Consider the following 19,366-nt stretch of genomic DNA (forward strand, 5'->3'; position numbering starts at 1 on the left):
GGCAAAAAGTCCCCTTTGTTAAAGCTTCTGAACCTTTATAAATTTCAAAGAAGTGATAACTGACTTGTTGCACAGCTGAAATTATTCCTCTGTGTTTGTACAACATGGATTTTCAGGGAAAAAAAAAATGTTTTCATCCTAGGAACCTGAGAAGCAAATGTTTTAGTGAATATAGGATTCAGCTACACCCTTTCCTCTTAAACCTACCATCTGTGAGAAGAGCCAACTGCCTTGCTTTTGCATATGTTCTCACACATACTTCTTTTGCTACATCCCTGCCATAAATCCCTCATCCTCCCAACATTCCACAAGGACAACAGGAAGCTTTTATACTGTACTTGGTCACACGCGGACATACACACTATGAAATCCTGTGAACTGAACTGTCACGTTAAAAATAAACTGCAGTATTTCCAGATGTCTCCTTAACACGCATAGTATAGTATGTTTGAAGAAAGCGAATAGTTGTCTTTATTTTGTACCACCAGAAGAGCAGCATTCTCATGCAACTCAGTATTATTCTACACCGGAAAATGTACCTTTTCCTCATGCAAAATTAATTTTTTTTTAAAGAAAGTGATGGCTTTATGATACTGTTCCCATTTGTGTGATTTCTGGAAGGATTAATCTAAAACTACATTATATACAAACTTACATTAACCAACATAATAGAGAGTCACTGTTCTGAAGTAATACTAAAGCTTTAAAAAAAAACCCCAACAAAACCCACACACAAGCCCTTCCCCCACTTTGCTATAAAAAGATCAATGCACAGAGAAACTATTCTTAGATCTTTATGTTTCTGCTAGATTTTTTAAGCAGTTCAACATGAAGAAGCTGTGTGAAAACTGCTTTTCTTTTTCACGACAAAAATTATTTCCTCTGTGAGTAGTTTCTCAACTGAAACGAAATGGAGAAACACACCAAGATCTACAGCAATGGTGGGTCTGAACGCTGACATAAACCAGGTGGTTTGACTCAAAAGAGGGATAAGTTGCTCCAAAAGTGCATTATAAGTAACATGTTCACACTCTTGCCAGTGCTTAAAATTCAGATACCTGGATATGCTGAAGGTTACAATCTAGTATTTTTGCCATGTAGACTTGTTCCTAGCAAATCAAGACTTAGTGAGTCTGAGTCGCTTACCGAGTTCTTTCCATGCAAGAAATGTGAGCTGTATGAATTACATAGGTAGTGGTTGGTTAGTATTATAATTTATTTGTGTACAATCATTATGTACTCTGCCTCTGGGTACAGAACGTTGAGTGCTGCATGTTCTCTCAGACACAACAGTCCTATAATATTACAGGACTATTTCAACAGATGAAAATGTGAATGAAGAAAAATACAACAGCCTAGCAAATAGGTTTTGGAAAAAAAAAAAAGATCAGTCTCAGCGGTTAACTGCAACAAATACTTGGATGGAGGTGGCCGCAGTCTGATTAGGCTCTAGCAGCTGGCTGGCTCTTCTACTGCGTGAGCACCTTCCACAACAGCTTTTACACACTTGGCCATTGTCTGGGATGCTCTACTGATTGAATCTGGAAAAAAAACCAAACCAAACAACACAAATAAACACTTGTCAGTCAGTTAACTGTTCATTTTCAAAATTATACACAGACACAGATTTAGCACAGGACTGCATATAAACAAGATAAAGAAAAATGCTTAGTTGAAGATATAGTTCAATAGTCTCTGCTTTATGCAAATTCCAAGGCATTTTACTGGAAAATTTTGTTTCTTCAAGACCCAAATCTTACATATCTTAGTGGAAAGCTTTAAATGCCTGGTAAGAATCTTACTGTAAAGCCAAGTAAAATGTTGCTGATGTCAGAACGGAGAGGCCATACTACACATACCTGTCATATAAAAGTCTTTTATTGTGAGCTGAGGTGGAACAAGAGGATCAGCAAGAAGCTGTTGCTTCACTAACTGTGACAGGAAAGGGAAAAAAAAAAAAAAAGGTCAACTTTATGACAGGAACTTGTTACCAAAGCATCTGTTTAGTCAATTCTGCATTCAGTGCAGGTCCAAGTATATTTGTAGTACTACATATAAAGAAGGCCCATTTCTTTAAAAAGCATCAAGCTATATACCAGCACTAAATCATGCCCAGATACTCTGGGTTTGGTTACCTTTGACAATTCATTTGCCTGGCTGAAGTAGTTAGCCTCTTCCACATCATCATACCGGACCAGATTAGGAGATACTTCTTCTAAACGTTTCCGTATTTGATCAAGGTTCTCGTAAGGCAAGGTCATACCAGCCAACTAAGAGATTCACAGAAAGAAATGCCATCAAGTCTAGGGATTTAATACATAGTGGTTTAGATTACCAATCCATTAACATACCTAAAGTAAAAATCAGGAGAAACCTACACTCCTGAAAACACAGGCAGCTGTAATTGACACAAAGCCACAGTATGCTGCTGGACTTCTGATGCCTACAGTTAAGACTTCCCCGTGTTAAAAACCAAGGCTATCCTGTTTGCTATACAAAGGAAAAAAGACAAGAAGTACTCTTCTCCTTCCACACAGACGTCCCTTGTACTTTCCCTAGTTTACCACTAAATGAGATAAGAGTTGACACAATTATCAATGCGTGTTTTTCCCAGTGACTAGTAAGCATGTATTTGACCTTATCTAATGATACCAGATCCTGTCCTCAGAGTTCATGTTGTTTTCTTTCTAAAAAGCAAAAAACTGCATCCTCTGACCCTTTTCCTCTAAAGCACTTCACGAAGACCAGCAGAATTTGCAGACAAGACTTCACCCATTATGCATTCCAACAGTTTTCCATGTATGAGGAACTTAACCTCTCAGTATATTTTTATTAGAAGCAATTTATAACAGCAACAGTACCTCAGAGACAGCTCTAATAATTTTCCAGTCTTCCCTTGCCATCCCAGGTGGCGTTACTGCTACTCTCGTCTGCTGGGCCCGACCCTCAGTGTTCACATACGTGGCCGCCTTCTCTGTATATGCTGCTCCAGGGAGAATAATGTCAGCCATGGGAGCTCCCACATCCCCGTGATGTCCTAAATACATGGAAAGAAGAAACAGAACACAACCGCATAAGACACAAGTCAGTCCAAATAAATGCTTTACTAACGCATTACAGAATCCCTGTGTTGCCAGAAAACCGGAGTTTCTAAGCTACTTTTCTAATACTTTGGAGAGAATGAACAGACTACAAGCAGTACTAAATGCTAATTCAGTCTCTATAGTCACTCAGCTTTGGGGTGCTCCTGGAACCAGGATGCTTAGTGAATTAAAATAAAACCATGTTTTCGTATGATAGAACAGCTGGGAACCGACACCGTTTTGTCTGCCAGGTTTGAAGCTACGCTCCAGAAGACCACACTGCTTTATGTTCCCTTATTACTCATCAACAGTTTCGCATTTTTACCTAAGAAATAGGTAACCAGTACCTCAGTTATGTGTTGGAAATTCTATTTCTTGGCAGCAAATAAACGCTAGAATTTATCAAAGAATAAGATACATTTGTAACGATAGGCCACTGTTTAGGCTTTCTCTCCAGGTATTAGTTAGCAACATTTCTTAATTTACATCTAGTAATTACCTTGATAGATGACAAAACAATCCTTTGGCAAATCCCGACGTGTTATACAACCCGAGTCTGCTCCCAAGAGATACAATACTTTGGGAGGATTTTTCCTAATTGCCTCCACTCCTGGCTTGAAACCCAAATCCAAAGCAGCGACCTGGCTTGCAACCCTGTAGGAACAAACATATCACGACTTTATTTCAGAATTTTCCCTCTCCCATGTCTCTCTCATATTCTGTACCTCTAAATTTAAACTTTGAATTCTGCATTTAAATATAACAGTTTAATAAAATCTCATAGAGAGCCTGAAAAGTTTGCCAGGTCAAGGAACTCATTTTTATTAGAAAGTTTCTCCTAGTTTGTACTTCTATTTTTTATATTCCCTACAGGTTCTAACCTGATAAGCTGCTTGCGTGTACATGAAATCTGTACACGTTTTGCGTAACTTGTGTAGGCCCAGCCTGAACGAAAGCGGCTCCCAAAAAAGCTTTAAAGCAAACCTGTGGAGGATGTTCAGGACTTTCCAATCAGAACCAACACCGCTCTTAGTCCTGGCATTTAGTGCAATGGTGGAAACCGCAGCGTGGATGGCGGCTCCATCACCGCGCTGGAGAGCCGCACTGCCCACCACCACCATGGGCTTTTTGGCCTGGTTGAGGACCTGTGCAAGTAGAGAATCAAGAAATCCACTCCAAGGCTCTGAAGACAATTCTTGGTGCAGATAATGTAACAAATCCTGTAATTTCTACATAAGCCTTCCATGCAAAGCTCCAGTTTTGAAACTGTAATTGCTTCATTTAGAGATAAAGCAAAGAGAAACTGCTGTAATTATATGCTATGCTGTCAATACAGAACTATATTCTTGATAACCAGACATTTACATGGAAACAGCAGGGCCTGAAACAACCTGTTTTATATGAAGAAATACATCAGGAGTTTCCTGCACTTCAGGGTTTTACACACCCGAATATATTTAACAGTTCACACAGGTGCACACTAATCATTACCTCATCTCTGCATTTGATTAAAAGCAAATAACCCCATATACAACACGGTACTTCAAATCTATCTCTGTGAGGCATTCGGATTCTTATTCAATACATCTGATATTTAACAGTCACGCTCTTAAGTCGTCTGTACCCTGCAGAACGCGTGTCTTCCAGAAGCAATGTCCTCGAGTATCTGTGCGGACTCTCCCAGATGATCATATGTGTACGTCAGATTCACAGGAGAGCCAACGAGGGCCACTCGCAAGTCATTGTGAAGCCAGCTGAAAAGACAGCAAATGTTTTAGAAAAATCAAAGAAATACAGAGCTTTACTAAACCAAAGCCACTAATTATAAATTTAGCAATCACTTGAAATAGGATGCAAATTCTTTCAAAGGAATTTAAATGGCATTCATTGCTTTGGTAACATGCAATTTAGCATTATTCTGCTTGTTAAGCAAGCTTAAGTTTTTTTTAGAAGGACATTTTCTCTACATACATTCTGGGACCAGCACAGCAACATACTTTACATGATGAGAAGTTCATATCAACTCCCCTCTCCCCTCAAACTTTTTCAAGTTCAGTGGATAAAAAGTTTGCACAAAATGAGATGCTACAACTTTAAACTATCTTTTCAAGTGGTAGGCAAAACCAAACACAACAAAAAACCCCTCACCTACAGCTACTTTTAGGTTTATTTAGCTTGACTTAACTCTTAGTTACTTCAGAATTTAAGTTAAAACCCATTTGTAGGAGAAAATAATTCTGAATTTGACAAGTGCTCACGGTTTTAGATATCTACTTATTTCTTAGATAAACAGAGAAAAATATAGCTGGTTAGAAGTTTTCCACTTTTGCAGCTTCTCATACCACATACTTATAAAAATGCATAAATCGTTCAAAAATTTCACTGCATTTTTTCCTCTCAAGAAGTTAAGACCACTGCTGTTTGACTGATGCCTTTTGGAAGATCCCAGCATGAGGAAGGACAAGGCTGTTATAAACCTCAGTTGTCACATCTTGTTAAAGTTGAATTAGCTACGTTCAAAGTTTCAGAAAGACGCATTACTTGCCAAAGAAAATGTTAAAGTTGACTGGCTGCTTCTAAAATCAGCAAGTCTGACTTGTTCCAGCAACAATACAAAAAGCAGCAAACGGATGCTGAAAATAATTGTTTAAGGAATATGCTTTAAGAACTTCTACAAGAGAGAAAATTGGAGGTGTCTGTGTAATGTAACAAATGAACAAATGTCTGTGTATATGAACTTATACAAAATGTCAGAGCGAGAATGAACAAAACACAACTATACACTACAGGGAGAAGAGACACCTTTCTACACATGTAACACCATCCCCTTTACTAAAAGGTGAACTAAATCCAGCGCGTCCGTCTGGCTGAACGCTCTCAACCAACTGCCTGCGGCTCCACCTGAGCGCTGGATCAAATCCAGATGGATTTGTGTGCTTATTCACCACCAAGAAATACAAACCTCTTCCGAATTCTGGCATTAAAAAGCGGGGCCTCAAAGCGCGGATTGGTGCCAACCAGAAGCAGGACATCTGCTTCTTCCACTCCAGCAATCTTGGTATTAAGCAGGTAGTTAGAACGTAGATCTGTGCTGTAACAAAAAGATTTGAGAAAGGAAGATGATGAGAATTCAGTGAAGAGAAGGAATGGAGATGCAGTACAGATTCTAGATGCTCAAAATACTCTTTCATCTTGGGAAGAGGAAGGGAAATAAGAGATTTCTCAATCCAAATTACTAACCCAATAAAAAGAGCTTTGCTCTTTCGTGATTATCAGAGACAGCAAAACATTAAAGGAATTACAACGTGTTCCATTAAAGGAATTACAATATTTCCTACATTTATTTATCTTCAGCCTTCATAAGCATTGTCTGCTATTACACAGTCTACAAGGTCATAACTGTACTACAGTTTTCACAACACAAATAGACTAAATTATCCGGCTTACAACAGAGTGTAACTGGTTTTCAGTAGCCTCCTGTTAAACTGCAGTAGCCTCAACACACAGTAAAGTGTGCAACCCTTGCTGTAGTAGAGACTGTGTATCCACTCACAATCCATAAATACTCTCTAGAAATTAACATCAAATTCAAACAAAACCTGCTAATGCATCAGCAATCGCTCTCCTTGGTCATTTCAGAATATTACCATGAGATGACTTGTAGACTGGAAAGTTTAGTAACATACTATTACAGCCAAACTTTGCCTGAACTCTTACCCAGCTCCAGCAGTAGGGAAGACCTCTTCAGTGCAGAGCGTATCGCAATCTACTCTATTCAGCAAGTCTTTCAGAGCTACTAGCGCTTCTGCATCCACCAGTCCTCCTACAATTGCTGCTACTTCCTTACCTTTGACAGCCTGTAGCTGGAGAAAGAAAGCATAAACATCAGCAAAAGAAACCACTGAAATAAATTCCCATTTGGCCCAGGTGAATGTTTGTTATACAAGGATGTGCCAAAGCCAGCAGAGCAACCTGGAGTAGCACAAACTGCTCAGCGGTGTCTGACTCCTGCAGGGCAGCAACTCCAGCTCCTCCAGAACTCGTAATAAGCAAAGAACAGTTCTCTGTATTCTCTGCAGGTCTCTCCCACTTGAGTTATTGCTCAGATGTGGCCAATTCTCATTTGGTGTGGAGAGGAAGATCGGTAAATGCTTTTATTTTAATGAAGCTACAGCGCAGATGGAATACAAACTGCCTTAACACAAGCTCAGGGAGTAAACTCAGCTCACAGGTATTCTCTGAGAAGCAATAGCTTTCATAACAAACCTTGCTGCTGTACCATGGGCAAAAACATCCTTGAGGAAAGTTCAATTACAGTGATTCAATTCTACTTTGTCCCACATCAAATTTTTAATCAAAATACAGAGCAGTCACGCAGCATTTCATTTGAGCAGCAGAATCAATCGCCACACAGAGAAAGCTCTGAGGCAAGCACAACTCAGATATAAGTAATACAGAATTAATGGCTTTGATGGCAAAAGTGGTGGTAGCCCAGTTTAAATAAATTTAAAGAAGTGTTCAGATAGATCAGACTAATTCAGGAAAGTTGCCTTCTCCTAGATTTCTGAAAGAACAGTTTAGTTTCCTATTTAAATAAAAGTAATTTCTCTCCCAATGCCCCAAATGAAATAATGATAAAATTCCTCAAATGGTCTAATCCACAAAACAGGTAATAATATTCAAAAGAATACATTTAAGTGGAAATACAATGGATTAAAAGTCAAATGCTCCCCTCTGACCTTAAAGAAAAAAGCCCTTTTCTATATGACTGTTTTCATATTAATCATTTTAGTATGTCAGCTTTAGAAATTAATTTTACGCTGCATATATTGAAAATTGTTCTTACCACACCAGCAACACGAGTTAAGACATCCTCCCATGAGGCATAAACAAATAGTCCTTTCTCATTTTTGATCATTGGCTGAGTAAGTCTCTGACGCTTCAGACCATCATAAGCAAACCTGAGTGAACATTACTAATATTACTAATGAGCAAAGATAATTGTGTGTACTGTTTTCTAGGACTGAGTTTTCTAACAGCTTACAATTACTTAAGTTATAGTATTAAAAACATGTTTTACTGATTTTTCTTCACTATAGCTTTACAATAGTAACAGTGGAAACCAGAAGACTGTGCTCTTGTCCGCATTTCCACATTTCTGGTTCAGCAAAGTCTGCATTTAATGTGTGTCTAAAGGCAGAAGTGGGTACAAACGCCTCCCACACACCTTGTTTTGTCAGATATCCATTCCTCATTGATATCTTCATGCAGCCTTGGCAAAATTCTCATCACTTCTCCAGTCCTCGTGCTCACTACAATGTTGCTTCCAACTGCATCAAGAACATCAATTGACTCTACCTTCCTGTTCAGTACAACAAACAAACCATTTGCAGTTTTCATTATACGAGCAGCAGACTACATAACAAACAAAACAACAATAACAACAAAGGGCTATAGGTTTAGCTTTATATATACACATATGAGAGCTTAGTTTCACAAGGTATTTTAAATAATATCCCCAACAATTACTGAGTTAATAAATCTGAATCTTCTACTGAGCAATCAGTACAACCTACAAGTCAAAAACATTTCAGAGTAAAAATAAAGGAAGAATAGCCTACAAACAATAACATTCTTCCTTTTCTTGAATGAGCTGTGAGTCAATAACAGAATTTGGTTTAGATACAGCTTCTAGGAAGTCTGCAACAAAAATGCAGAGAATAAAAATCAGACAAAACCCATGGTATCATAGATGAACATATTCTAAGATAAAGCATATGGCAGAAGCAGAGAAAGTTGCATCTTCAGTATGAGTTAAAACACATACCTTGTCTCCCATGGGCGTGCAGTAAAGGCATATGGCTTGGAGGTAAGAGCACCAACTGGGCAGATGTCAATAATATTTCCTGATAACTCAGACATGAACATTTTTTCAACATAAGTACCAACTTGCATGTCATTTCCTCTTCCTGTTGTTCCCAAGTCATCTACCCCTGCAACCTCGCTAGCAAACCTGGTAGATGCAAGAAGAATGAAAAAACCAATCTGGGATGTACAACAGCAACACAGCACGTTTTTCAACCCTTATCTCATTTTCTTAGGATAAAACATTAGTTTATACACCTGAAAGAAGGAAACAGTTGTTTCAATATATTAGTCAGGACGTCTGCAGGGTTCCATTCAGATGTGGCTACAAAAACTAGGTAGATTTAAAACAAAAACCAGCCATTCAGTGCTCACTGAATTTCACAGTCCAAGTCCAAGCTTACTCCTAACTAACAAGTTCTTTCTAGAGCCAGGCGAGTACATTGTATTCTTTGCCATCTGGCTCGAATTAGCTGGTATGGAATCTCAGCACGACAGAACAGCATAAATACAGCTACCAGACACTGTCAAGAATAAACAAATCTGGCAGCAGTGGCTGAGAAAATCACTTAGCGTTTTAAAATCCATTCTGGCACTAACACCATGGGACCATAGGCTCAGTACTCTCTCCAGTGAAAAACAAAGAACATTACCTGATACATCGCGTGCACTGTATACACCGTGTCATGATTGTTTTGACTAATGGGCCAATGTTCTTGTCCTCCACAGCACGTTTTCCCTCTCTAAATCTACTCCTATCACTGCCAAACATCATCGATTGATCCTAGAACAGATAACAGAAAACAGACATTCCCAGTCTGCTGGAAAGCACAATTTCACCTAAGACGAGAGTATTAACACGTAAGTCTACATGATTTAATTGGATGTTGGTACCTGTAGATCACATTCTCCACCCTGATCGCAGATAGGACAGTCCAACGGGTGATTTGCCAGCAGGAACTCCATCACACCCTCTCTGTTGTGTTTACAAAATAAAGTTAATATTAACTGCACATCATCTAGAAGACAGTGCAACTAATCAGCTATGGGGGCCTCAAAGAAAAAGGTACCTTGCTTTCCTGGACTTCTCCGAGTTTGTCAGTATGTTCCAGCCCTTCATAACCGGCATGGCACAAGCAGCAACTGGCTGCATTAATCAGAAAAAGCAAGCATGAACACAACAAATTGTTTTCAACATGGGCACAAACCCCAACATCTCCCTCCCCCCAAATTCTTACATAGGCATCTGTTATTAATTTAACATATTGTAGAAATAAAAAGCTATCTGCAAGGAAAAAGAAAATAGAAGAAAATCTAGCCAATAAAGTCACTAGAGATCATGTTTCTTAATACCTGCTATATAAAAAGGTTACATTAGTTATGATTTATTTATTTTTAAAGTTGAAAATTTTACACTTTTGTGTTCCAGTTCAAGTATTTATAGCAAGAAGAAAGTCAATTGTAACAGGTAGAAAGGCAAATCAAACAGATTCAGCAGAGATCTGCAAAACCCCTAGAACTGAAGTTCAGAGTATGCGTCATTTATGAGACATTTATTTGGTCGATGCCTATACAAAGAGTCTTGGAATAAAATTATTCACAAGATTACTGCAAAATTAACAAAAACTCCTGCTCAGAAAATGAATCCCTTCTATTTTCAATCACATCATCAGATAGATGATCATGACTTCCACCCAACGTTTCCAGAGAGGCAAAGCTCAAACTATGGAATTCGAGTTGAGGTGAGCTAGAGAGTTTTACATGTGAATCTAAAGGTGAAATCTGAGACTGAGCTCCAAATGAATGTCTCAACTAACTGCACAGATTTCTTAATACTGCTGAAGACAGTGTTCAGTCCTGGAGCCAACTACTATTTTACAACAGACATCAATGGTACATAATGCATTAAAGCATAAACTAAGAAATAACAACAATCTCTCTTAGCTAGAGCAAACCTGCAGACACAAATCGTACAGCTGAATTCATACATTATCTGAAGTTTACTATTTGTGTAATATCAGCTGAAAACGTGTGATTGAAGCCTGAACTACAGAACATGCAAATATAACTGACTGAAAAAGCAAAGCTATCAAATGCTCCGTCCCGGAGCAAGATAATCCATAAGAACCTGAGAAGTGACTTTGATCCATAAGCAATCACTGTGGTGCAGTGGGGAGAAGGGAAAAAAAGACTTTGAGCAGCTGAATGACACCACTTTGTGTGCTAATGATAGCACAAACAATTAATTACAAGATTTAAACTAGGCCCTAAGCACAGTGGAAAACTGCAATTCCTATGAAACACATACAATACCTTAGGAGCTTTCTCTATTTCCACAAGACACATCCTACAGTTTCCAGCAACGGAGAGACGATCATGGTAACAAAAACGAGGTATCTGAACTCCAGCCTTTTCACAAGCCTGTGAAGAATCAGAAACAAAGGAAAATTCAATTTTAGTTAGACCTTTCAGTTCCACCTCATAAAACATTATTCAGCTTTTCAAAGAACCACAGCGTTAGTGCTCAGGAATATAGCGCATTCAACCTTTCTTCTTAAGAAGTGACCATAAATAAAAAAACTGTGCTCCAGCAGAAACATGCCAGGTTATCAATTACAAAAATATTTTTTCCAAAATTTGTAACTGATTGAAGAGACAAGAACTGACCTCTCTTTCATTCTTTCCTCCAAGAATATAAAAATTCTCTCTACTAGTTAGGACACTAACAATACAAATAGCTTTTTAAAGAATGCATGCACTCTTTGAAGTGCATAAAAGGAAGATTTGAAAACTTGTATCCAAAGAATGAGGGATATATTTTGAAGTAAACAATATGTACTTTACTGTTCTAACTCACTATACCATGTCCCCATTTAATGGATTCTTAAAAAGAAGACTGGAATAAAATCTACTTGAAATTTTGGCCTGAAAAGCAACAATGCTGAATATGGGCTGGGAGATCCAGCTTCCATTTCTTCCCACATCAAGAAGAACAAAAGCAGCAAAGGATCCACATTCTGAATCATAAAAACTAATAACCACGGACACAATCTCTCATTTAGCTGAGACACCACTTTAATAAGAGACAAAATTAACAGGTTCTGAAAGACTAACAGGTCACATCGAGTTCAGAGCTAGAATTTCAACCAGAATTTATCAAAGTCTGTTATTGCATTATATAATTCTTTGCTGTTGGGATTCATGCCACGTGTGTCTTCTTTCAGGCAATCGTGGCAGATGCTTCTTTTTCAAACACTGAACTCCCCAAAGGATTTCTGCCACGTGAAACTGCGTCACAGTCAGTGAAAACACCCCTAAAGAACTGCAAGGAACAATGCAAAGGTTTGGGGTTTTTTTCTATGTAGAACAGAACATGCTGCCAAGCAGCGAGATGGAGAGTGCAAGAAAAATTCCGTATGCTACTCCCCACACCTGAAGTACTGTGGTTCCTGGGTCCACCAGCACAGGATGACCATCCACAAACACCTCTATTTGGTTGCTGGCTGCTGTTGCAGTTGTACGTCCTGAGAGACATGGAAAAAGAACACAAAAACTTTCAGTTATGCCAGACACAAACCATCAGAACCCACGCTCCTTACTGTACAGTTATACAGCACCGATACAATTCCAGTTCCATAAACAGGGCAATATACAATTCCAGGGCTGCAAACAAAGCACTCATACATGCCCTTCAGTAAGTCAATTACACATACATGGATTTTATCATCATATAAACAAGTATAAAACAGAGACACTCACCACAGACTCTGGAGGCCTGGGTGACCCCAGCTACGGCCCTGCGGACAGCGGGCAGTCGCAGCATCGTGCTTTGGTGGGAGAGGAAACAGCACCGAGGTGTTATCAGTTTGCTGACAGGTTTTAAATAGGCAGAATAAAAAACTCTATACTGAAACGAAGAAATAAACTTAACAGCAGAGACAATTACACTACTAAGCGGCATACTTTATTTTATCAGTGCTGGGGAACACTGAGGATCATCCTCCATAAGTGCTCCAATGACTGGATGCTCTTGTGTTGCTTATGTTCACATAATTATTACTTATGCATTACAATTTTTGAAAATTTTGACATACATCTATACTAAGAAATAATTGAAGATGTTAGTTATAATTGTTCCGTTTCTTACTTACGTCTATTAATTATTAGTTAAATATAAACTAAGCACTCTGCTTCTAAACAATGCGTTACTTAAATCTTCTGCCTCCCTCTAGTCATGCAGAAGGATCTAAAACTTGAAAAACATCCCCTCGTTTTGCAGGTGGTCAGAAAGCATTTATCTCGTGTCAGTTGGTTAATGATGGGTACGTCTTTTGTAACTTAATCACAGCAGACATTAATTGGGCAGCTTCTCTTCAAGAGGTTGAGGGCCTGGAGACAGGAGCAAAAAGCCCTGTATCAGCCCATGGCTGTTCTTTCCTGAGAGAATTTTTGCTGGCTCGTTGCAGCTCTCTTATACCTGTCCCGTCATTTTACTGCATTACAATTCTTTAGATGAACTGAACAGACCTGCTGCAGGTAGAATACTTTTTTGTTAGTGAGCTCAAAGGCAAGCTAACAAAACCCATTGCTACAAGTCAGGCTTGTCGGCAAGGTTTATCTGCAAAAGCCAGCATTCTAGAATTCTCCAGCCCTTGAAAATTTTGACATACATCTACACTAAGAAATAATTGATGACATCAGTCATAATTGTTTAGTTTATTACTTACAATACATCTATTAATTATTAGTTAAATACAAACTAAGCACTCTGCCTCTAAACAATGTATTACTTAAATCTGCCTCCCTCTTGTCATGCAGAAGGAGCTAAAACTTGAAAAATATCCCCTTGTTTTGCATTTATCATGTCAACTGGCTAAAGATGGGTTCATTTTTTATAAGTTAATCACAGTATACATGAATTTTGCAGCTTCTCTTCAATACCAGTTGCAAAAAGGCACGCGTGCACCTGTAAGCGCGGAGAAATGAGAAGTCACTTTATTAAACTACAAGGTACGGTTCTCTTTTTATAAGTACCTACATTTGATACACACACACGTCACCTCACAGGCAACACGGCGAAGGTTACGGTGACAAACAGCTCAGCCCAGCACAACCCACTCACCCACCACAACCGGGCCGCGTTCACCAGCGCCCGCGGAGGCACCGGGGCCGAGGGCACGGCCGCCGGGGGGGTCACCTTGGAGGCGCCGCCGCCCGCCGAGCAGCCCCCGGCCCGCCGCCCAGCCCGTCAAGGGCACCGGGAGGGCCCAGCGCTGCGGATCCGCCCCCGCCGTTACCTGGCGCCTTACCTCGGGCCTTCCCCGCCGCCCGCCGAGCAGCCCCCGGCCCGCCGCCCAGCCCGTCAAGGGCACCGGCAGGGCCCAGCGCTGCGGATCCGCCCCCGCCGTTACCTGGCGCCTTACCTCGGGCCTTCCCCGCCGCCGTACGGGCTGCGCTCCGCCTCGGCCTCTGTGGCGGCGGCCTCGGCGCTTTCCGCCGCTGCACGGAGCCTCCTTCGGCAATCTCCGGAAGGGCAGCCGCAGCGACGTGCGTCGCTTTCTGACGTGCGCGTTCGGCAATCTTCGGGACTATCCGCTTCGGGGATTTCCGTCAGGTTATCGGCGAACGATGGAACTCGGCAATTTCCGCCGTTCTCCCAGCGCCCTCTCGGCCACCGTCACACACGCCACAATCGGCAATTTCCGTCTTATTCCGCCTCTTTCTTCGCCCAATTCCGACGACTTCCGCTAGTGCCTGCAGGGCGTGGGGGACAGTACGGGGAATGTTCCCATACCCTTGTAACACTGACAAGCTCCCTGGGCTTTATCGCCAACTTCACGTTTAGTGCTCCGATCCTTCCCGGCACCTCTGACGTCCTGTCCGCTGCACACCCTATGGCAGAGCAACCAACCCGTTTGGAACTACTTCACGGCTCATTCTTGCGGAGGGATAAATGTGCGTGCGCAACCGCGGAGGGATTCAGTGCTATATAAAGGCGGCGCAGAAGCTGCTGGGCCTCTTTGCGCGGCGGCGGTTCTTCGTGTGCGGGTGTTTCCTGCGCCGCTGCCGCTATGGGCTTCGGGGACCTTAAGTCCGCCGCTGGCCTCCGGGTCCTCAATGATTTCCTGGCTGACAGGAGCTATATCGAGGGGTGAGAGGCGGCTGGGGGAGTGCTGGGCCTTGGGGGAGGCGCGCCCGGCCCGGCCGCGGTGAGGCCCGCGGGCCTGACGGGACCCACGGTGGGGCGGGGGTCCCTTCGCAGGGGGGTGTTCCGCTCCCCGGCAGCCGCTGCTTCACCTCTTCCTGTGTGCCCTGAGGAATTCGGGTTAACTTCGGGTTGTTCTCCGCAGGTACGTCCCTTCTCAGGCTGATATCGCAGTCTTCGAAGCGATCGCCACCCCACCTCCTGCAGACTTGTGTCATGCTCTTCGGTGGTACAATCATATTAAGTCGTACGAAAAGCAAAAGGCAAGGTATGGTTGAAACTGCAAATTTGGAATAAATGTGCCGACTACAAAGTGTCGCTTTTGTTTTTTTGAGTTTGAACAAGAGTGTTTTTCAATGGCACCACGTGGCATTTTGTGTCGCTATTGGAACAGGAGCCGCTCTAGAAGCAGAGCAGACTTCTGTTGGCACATTACACTTCTCATTTAGAATTCAGGCAACGAGATTCTGTCCCTGTTCAGTTGCTGACATTTCTGCTAAAGCTCATAAGAAGGGCTTGAGTTTTGTTGCTACCATTTATACAGTGTATGGTGAAAGCTGGAAGTTACTTGCCAGTAAACCCCATAAAAGCAACACCAAAATGATTTAGAAAGTACCATAGGAGTCTTTTAAGATAATTGTACAGTATATAGATGATAAATAAGGAGAATAGTTTGTTCAGGTTTTTAGTCCTGGAAAATTAAACAATTAGTTGCAATGCAGAAACATATAAAGAAGAGGAAATGTGAAAGCAAATGTTATCTTTTTTCTTTTTTAGTGATTTTAGTGTTCATGAAAGGTGCTGTATTGACATCCATGGAGACTGCAGGCCTCTCTAAAAAGGTACAGCATAGGTAGTGTCAGTATTGCTACACTGCCTCCTCTGCGTGCCTCAGTCCTGTTTGGAGGGAGCTCTTGGAAAGTTGGGTGGCTCAGTCACCAGTCCGTTTACGAAGCTCTTATAATACTAAAAGGGACTGAGATCTTAAATTTGCTTCACCAAGTGCACTCAGTGAAAACTGCTTTTAGTTCCTGAAAACGAAAGTTGATTTACGACTCTTCTAACAGCAGTTCACAGGAAAAACAGAACAGTGAGTTAATTCTAAAACCACAGAACTATATGAGAAGATTAATTCTGGGGGTTCTGGTCCTTCCCGTGCTGTTGCGAGCTGAGAGAAACATTTACTGACACTTCCAAAGAGTTACCTTGCAACAACATGTTTTCTGTCAGTGTCAGTTTTTAAACAAATGAAAACTTTTTTAGGGAAGCATGATCAAGAAGTTGATAACTCTTCCTACACAGAATATAATGCAGATAAATTCTTCCAGTAAGAAAGCTTTTTCTAACCATATACTTATGTGGAGCAGCCGTGTTGGGCAGGATCATGTCAGCTTCGAGGAGCAGTCTTTGAATAGGGGATTTGCTGTAATCTCAACTAGCATATTGTCAGGAGCACTGAAGATTTTATTTGGGGAGGTTTTGTTTTCAAGTACCAGAATTTGTGATTTTTTTTTTTTTTTAACACAGCATTGTTACCATGAATGTGCTTATAGGTTGATTGACAAATTGGCATTTGGGTAGGTTCCTTATATCTGCTGTTTCCTTTCAGCTTGCCAGGAGTAAAGAAGGCTTTGGGGAAATATGGCCCTGCTGATGTTGAGGACACAACAGGTGCAGCCACAGATAGCAAAGATGATGATGACATTGATCTTTTTGGATCTGATGATGAGGAGGTACTTGTGACTGCTTCGTATTATTTTTGTGGTCTTTAGAAATACCCAGGTATGAATATTTTTGCCTTAACTAATTTAAGCTACTTAAATTTGTGACCTTAAAACCAAATCCTACTTGGAATTCTCAAATTCAGCTGGTTTTAGAGAACAGAAAAGCTTAGAAGGTCAAAACTCAGGGTTAGAAAGGAATATGTTGCAGTGGGCTGAACTGTCTACTTCAACTTTGACTGGTTACATGATGAGTAAAACAAAAAATCACCATCTTTCGGCTGACAGTTGTGATGATTTGTTTTTGCCTGAGCAGATGCCAGTCACTTTGGTAACTGTTTAAAGATGGGGGCTTTTGGTGCTTTTCTGTGACTTTGGATTTCTCTTTCAGGAAAGTGAAGAAGCAAAGAAACTGAGGGAAGAACGTCTGGCCCAGTATGAATCAAAGAAGTCCAAAAGTATGTCTACCAAGAACTCTTAAATCTTTTATGCTTACGTTAATTTTCATGTATTTGAACAAGATGGCTCGAAACACTAATGAACTGTAGTAGATAAACTTGACTGGAATGAGACCAGAGTAATGAGCTTCACTTGAATTATCTGTGAGCTTGGCCTTTCCCATAGTGAATGGGAACCTTAACGTAGTTTTTGTCCTGCTTAATACACTCTTGTTTGACTTACCCAGAGGCTGAGCTTTGTGTATAAATCGAAGAAAGTCCTGGCGTTTTCTCCAGCATTTAGAGAAGAGGCTGCAATATGCAAGTCCCTCCACAGCTACTGGTCTGGAACTGTTGAGAACTGTAGCAGTTGCAGTATTCCCTCTGTGGAAAAGAAACTGTTACACAGCATTAAGCTCCTTCTCAGATCCTCTGAGCAGGACTTCCTATGTAACAAACAATCTTAGCTTCTTTAGCTGTGTTTTCTTCGAGGCTGTTTCTCAAGAACATACGTATCTGCATCTTGAACATTAGGATATATATAGCTTAAATACTTTAGAAATGTATGGTGCTACAAGAGGCCTGTCACAGCTATGTGAGGAGGTTCTTGATAAAATTGGAAAAGTTTTTGTAAAGCGAGTTTGCAAGTATATTAATGAGGTTTTGAAAATTTCCCAGCTTTTAATGGTGATTTTCTTCCCCCAGAACCAGCTGTTGTTGCAAAATCATCACTCTTGCTTGATGTGAAACCTTGGGATGATGAGACGGATATGGCCAAGCTAGAGGAGTGTGTTCGCAGCATTCAAGCAGATGGCTTGGTCTGGGGATCCTGTAAGTAGAAAAGCAGGCAGAGGGGAGATAGTGCGGTCTCTTAATGCATGAATAAGACCTGTGGTCACTGCTGATCTGAAAATGTGGGTATTAAAAAATACAGTACTTCAGTATCTTGAAATAGTCAAAGAGGTGTATTGGTGCAGTGGCCAGGTTAAGATTCAAATACAGATTTTAAGAGCTTTGAAACTTTGGCGTGCACCCCCATCACTGAGGGGGACCACAAAAACAAACCCTTTCTGACCACCTTGTAGTGAATGCTGTGTTGTTGATTGGGCAGTCTATAATACGGAACAAATTACGGCTTTTATGTATTCCTGCAGACTGCTTAGGTCAGTTCAATCTTATATTCTACCAGTTAAGGAGTACTAAATGCCTTTTTTTTTCTTCTTTTGCAGCCAAGCTAGTACCAGTTGGCTATGGTATCAAAAAGCTTCAGATCCAGTGTGTTGTCGAAGATGATAAAGTTGGAACAGATATGCTGGAAGAGAGGATAACAGCTTTTGAAGATTATGTACAATCAATGGATGTAGCTGCTTTCAATAAGATTTAAGTCTTGATATATCTAGAATAAATGTAATTGCAAAAATTGGGCTGTGTCTGTGGTTAATTCAAAATCTGGGGTCTGTGGTTAATTCAAAATCTGGGTAAGGTAGAAGCTAAAACTGAATTTCAGGATTGCTCCAACACCCCACTGTAGCACCCAAGAGCTTGAGCAGAGGAAATTTACTGTCAATCCAAATTTAACATTTACCTGGCTTTAAAAATCTGAAATGCTCTACTCCATTTGGGGGGAAGTTGCATCTTTGGAAATTGCTGTTAATTCCTCTGGAAGAAGGGATGGCTTTAAGGGAAAAGTACAGAGCTTGGGCAAAGTGCAAATAACTTTTTAGCAGTTAAACAGTATACTTTCCTTTTGTTTAGTAAGGGTGGTGACTAACCAAATATACCGTGGCTTTTGTTGAAAGCTAAAACTTGGCTTTTCTGAGGGAGTGTAGGTGAAGTTAGAAGCAGCTGCAATACACTAAAGATGACGAAGTGTGCAATGTAATTTTGCATTTTTTCCAGGGTTTCTTAACTAGTAGAGTAAATCACGGTGTTGATAAAAACTGCTGCTTTTACATCCCGAGGTCCTTGCTAGGTGCTATGAGCTCAGAGGCGACCAGGGGGCAGCAGGGACCTTCTGCAAGAGCTCCAAGGCATCTGCTGGCCTGGGGCTATGGG

The 19,366-nt window shown here is 40.8% G+C and overlaps 2 protein-coding genes and 2 non-coding genes across 7 annotated transcripts; 3 read left to right on the forward strand and 1 right to left on the reverse strand.

Annotated features, from left to right (window-relative positions):
- Window positions 1-443: 443 nt before the first annotated feature.
- On the reverse strand, window positions 444-14,799 carry NDUFS1 (NADH:ubiquinone oxidoreductase core subunit S1). Of its 3 annotated transcripts, none has more exons than XM_065637148.1 (19): window positions 14,372-14,799; window positions 12,708-12,817; window positions 12,381-12,472; window positions 11,262-11,369; window positions 10,019-10,095; window positions 9,843-9,924; window positions 9,602-9,732; window positions 8,911-9,096; window positions 8,311-8,445; window positions 7,930-8,044; window positions 6,801-6,946; window positions 6,046-6,174; window positions 4,708-4,837; window positions 4,068-4,228; window positions 3,583-3,737; window positions 2,862-3,037; window positions 2,136-2,270; window positions 1,860-1,932; window positions 444-1,541 (listed from the first exon to the last, which is right to left on the reverse strand). In XM_065637148.1, exons 2-19 carry the CDS (start codon window positions 12,769-12,771, stop codon window positions 1,450-1,452), a joined length of 2,187 nt encoding a protein of 728 aa, XP_065493220.1. In that variant the 5' UTR covers window positions 12,772-12,817; window positions 14,372-14,799; the 3' UTR covers window positions 444-1,449. The 3 variants fall into 3 exon arrangements, with proteins under 3 accessions (XP_065493220.1, XP_065493218.1, XP_065493219.1); XM_065637146.1 differs by having other exon boundaries at window positions 12,708-12,775; window positions 14,372-14,797; XM_065637147.1 differs by lacking the exon at window positions 14,372-14,799 and adding an exon at window positions 14,258-14,290 and having other exon boundaries at window positions 12,708-12,775.
- An 83-nt stretch (window positions 14,800-14,882) lies between these two features.
- On the forward strand, window positions 14,883-18,731 carry EEF1B2 (eukaryotic translation elongation factor 1 beta 2). 2 transcript variants are annotated; one of them, XM_065637151.1, is made up of 6 exons: window positions 14,883-14,903; window positions 15,299-15,421; window positions 16,763-16,886; window positions 17,266-17,332; window positions 18,017-18,142; window positions 18,541-18,731. In XM_065637151.1, coding segments are annotated over exons 1-6 (597 nt in total). In that variant the 5' UTR covers window positions 14,883-14,901; the 3' UTR covers window positions 18,696-18,731. The 2 variants fall into 2 exon arrangements, with proteins under 2 accessions (XP_065493223.1, XP_065493221.1); XM_065637149.1 differs by lacking the exon at window positions 14,883-14,903 and adding an exon at window positions 14,957-15,099.
- Window positions 17,114-17,190, forward strand: LOC135990575 (small nucleolar RNA SNORD51). Its single transcript, XR_010606436.1, has one exon. It is a non-coding gene; the product is annotated as a small nucleolar RNA SNORD51 (small nucleolar RNA).
- LOC135990578 (small nucleolar RNA SNORA41) lies at window positions 17,641-17,774 on the forward strand. Its single transcript, XR_010606439.1, has one exon. It is a non-coding gene; the product is annotated as a small nucleolar RNA SNORA41 (small nucleolar RNA).
- Window positions 18,732-19,366: the final 635 nt, after the last annotated feature.

This window comes from Caloenas nicobarica, chromosome 6 (genome assembly GCF_036013445.1).
Source record: "Caloenas nicobarica isolate bCalNic1 chromosome 6, bCalNic1.hap1, whole genome shotgun sequence".
Taxonomy (NCBI): Eukaryota; Metazoa; Chordata; class Aves; order Columbiformes; family Columbidae; genus Caloenas; species Caloenas nicobarica.

Excerpts from the sequence above, each read along its gene's own strand:
- EEF1B2 (XM_065637149.1), top strand. The coding sequence starts at position 15,020 with ATGGGCTTCGGGGACCTTAAGTCCGCCGCTGGCCTCCGGGTCCTCAAT. Across the intron at positions 16,887-17,265 it reads TTGGATCTGATGATGAGGAG|GAAAGTGAAGAAGCAAAGAA; the intron begins GTACTTGTGACT and ends TTTCTCTTTCAG. Across the intron at positions 18,143-18,540 it reads TGGCTTGGTCTGGGGATCCT|CCAAGCTAGTACCAGTTGGC; the intron begins GTAAGTAGAAAA and ends CTTCTTTTGCAG.
- NDUFS1 (XM_065637148.1), bottom strand. The coding sequence starts at position 12,771 with ATGCTGCGACTGCCCGCTGTCCGCAGGGCCGTAGCTGGGGTCACCCAG. Across the intron at positions 11,370-12,380 it reads CAGGAACCACAGTACTTCAG|GCTTGTGAAAAGGCTGGAGT; the intron begins GTGTGGGGAGTA and ends GATTCTTCACAG. Across the intron at positions 9,097-9,601 it reads CAGTGCACGCGATGTATCAG|GTTTGCTAGCGAGGTTGCAG; the intron begins GTAATGTTCTTT and ends TGCATCTACCAG.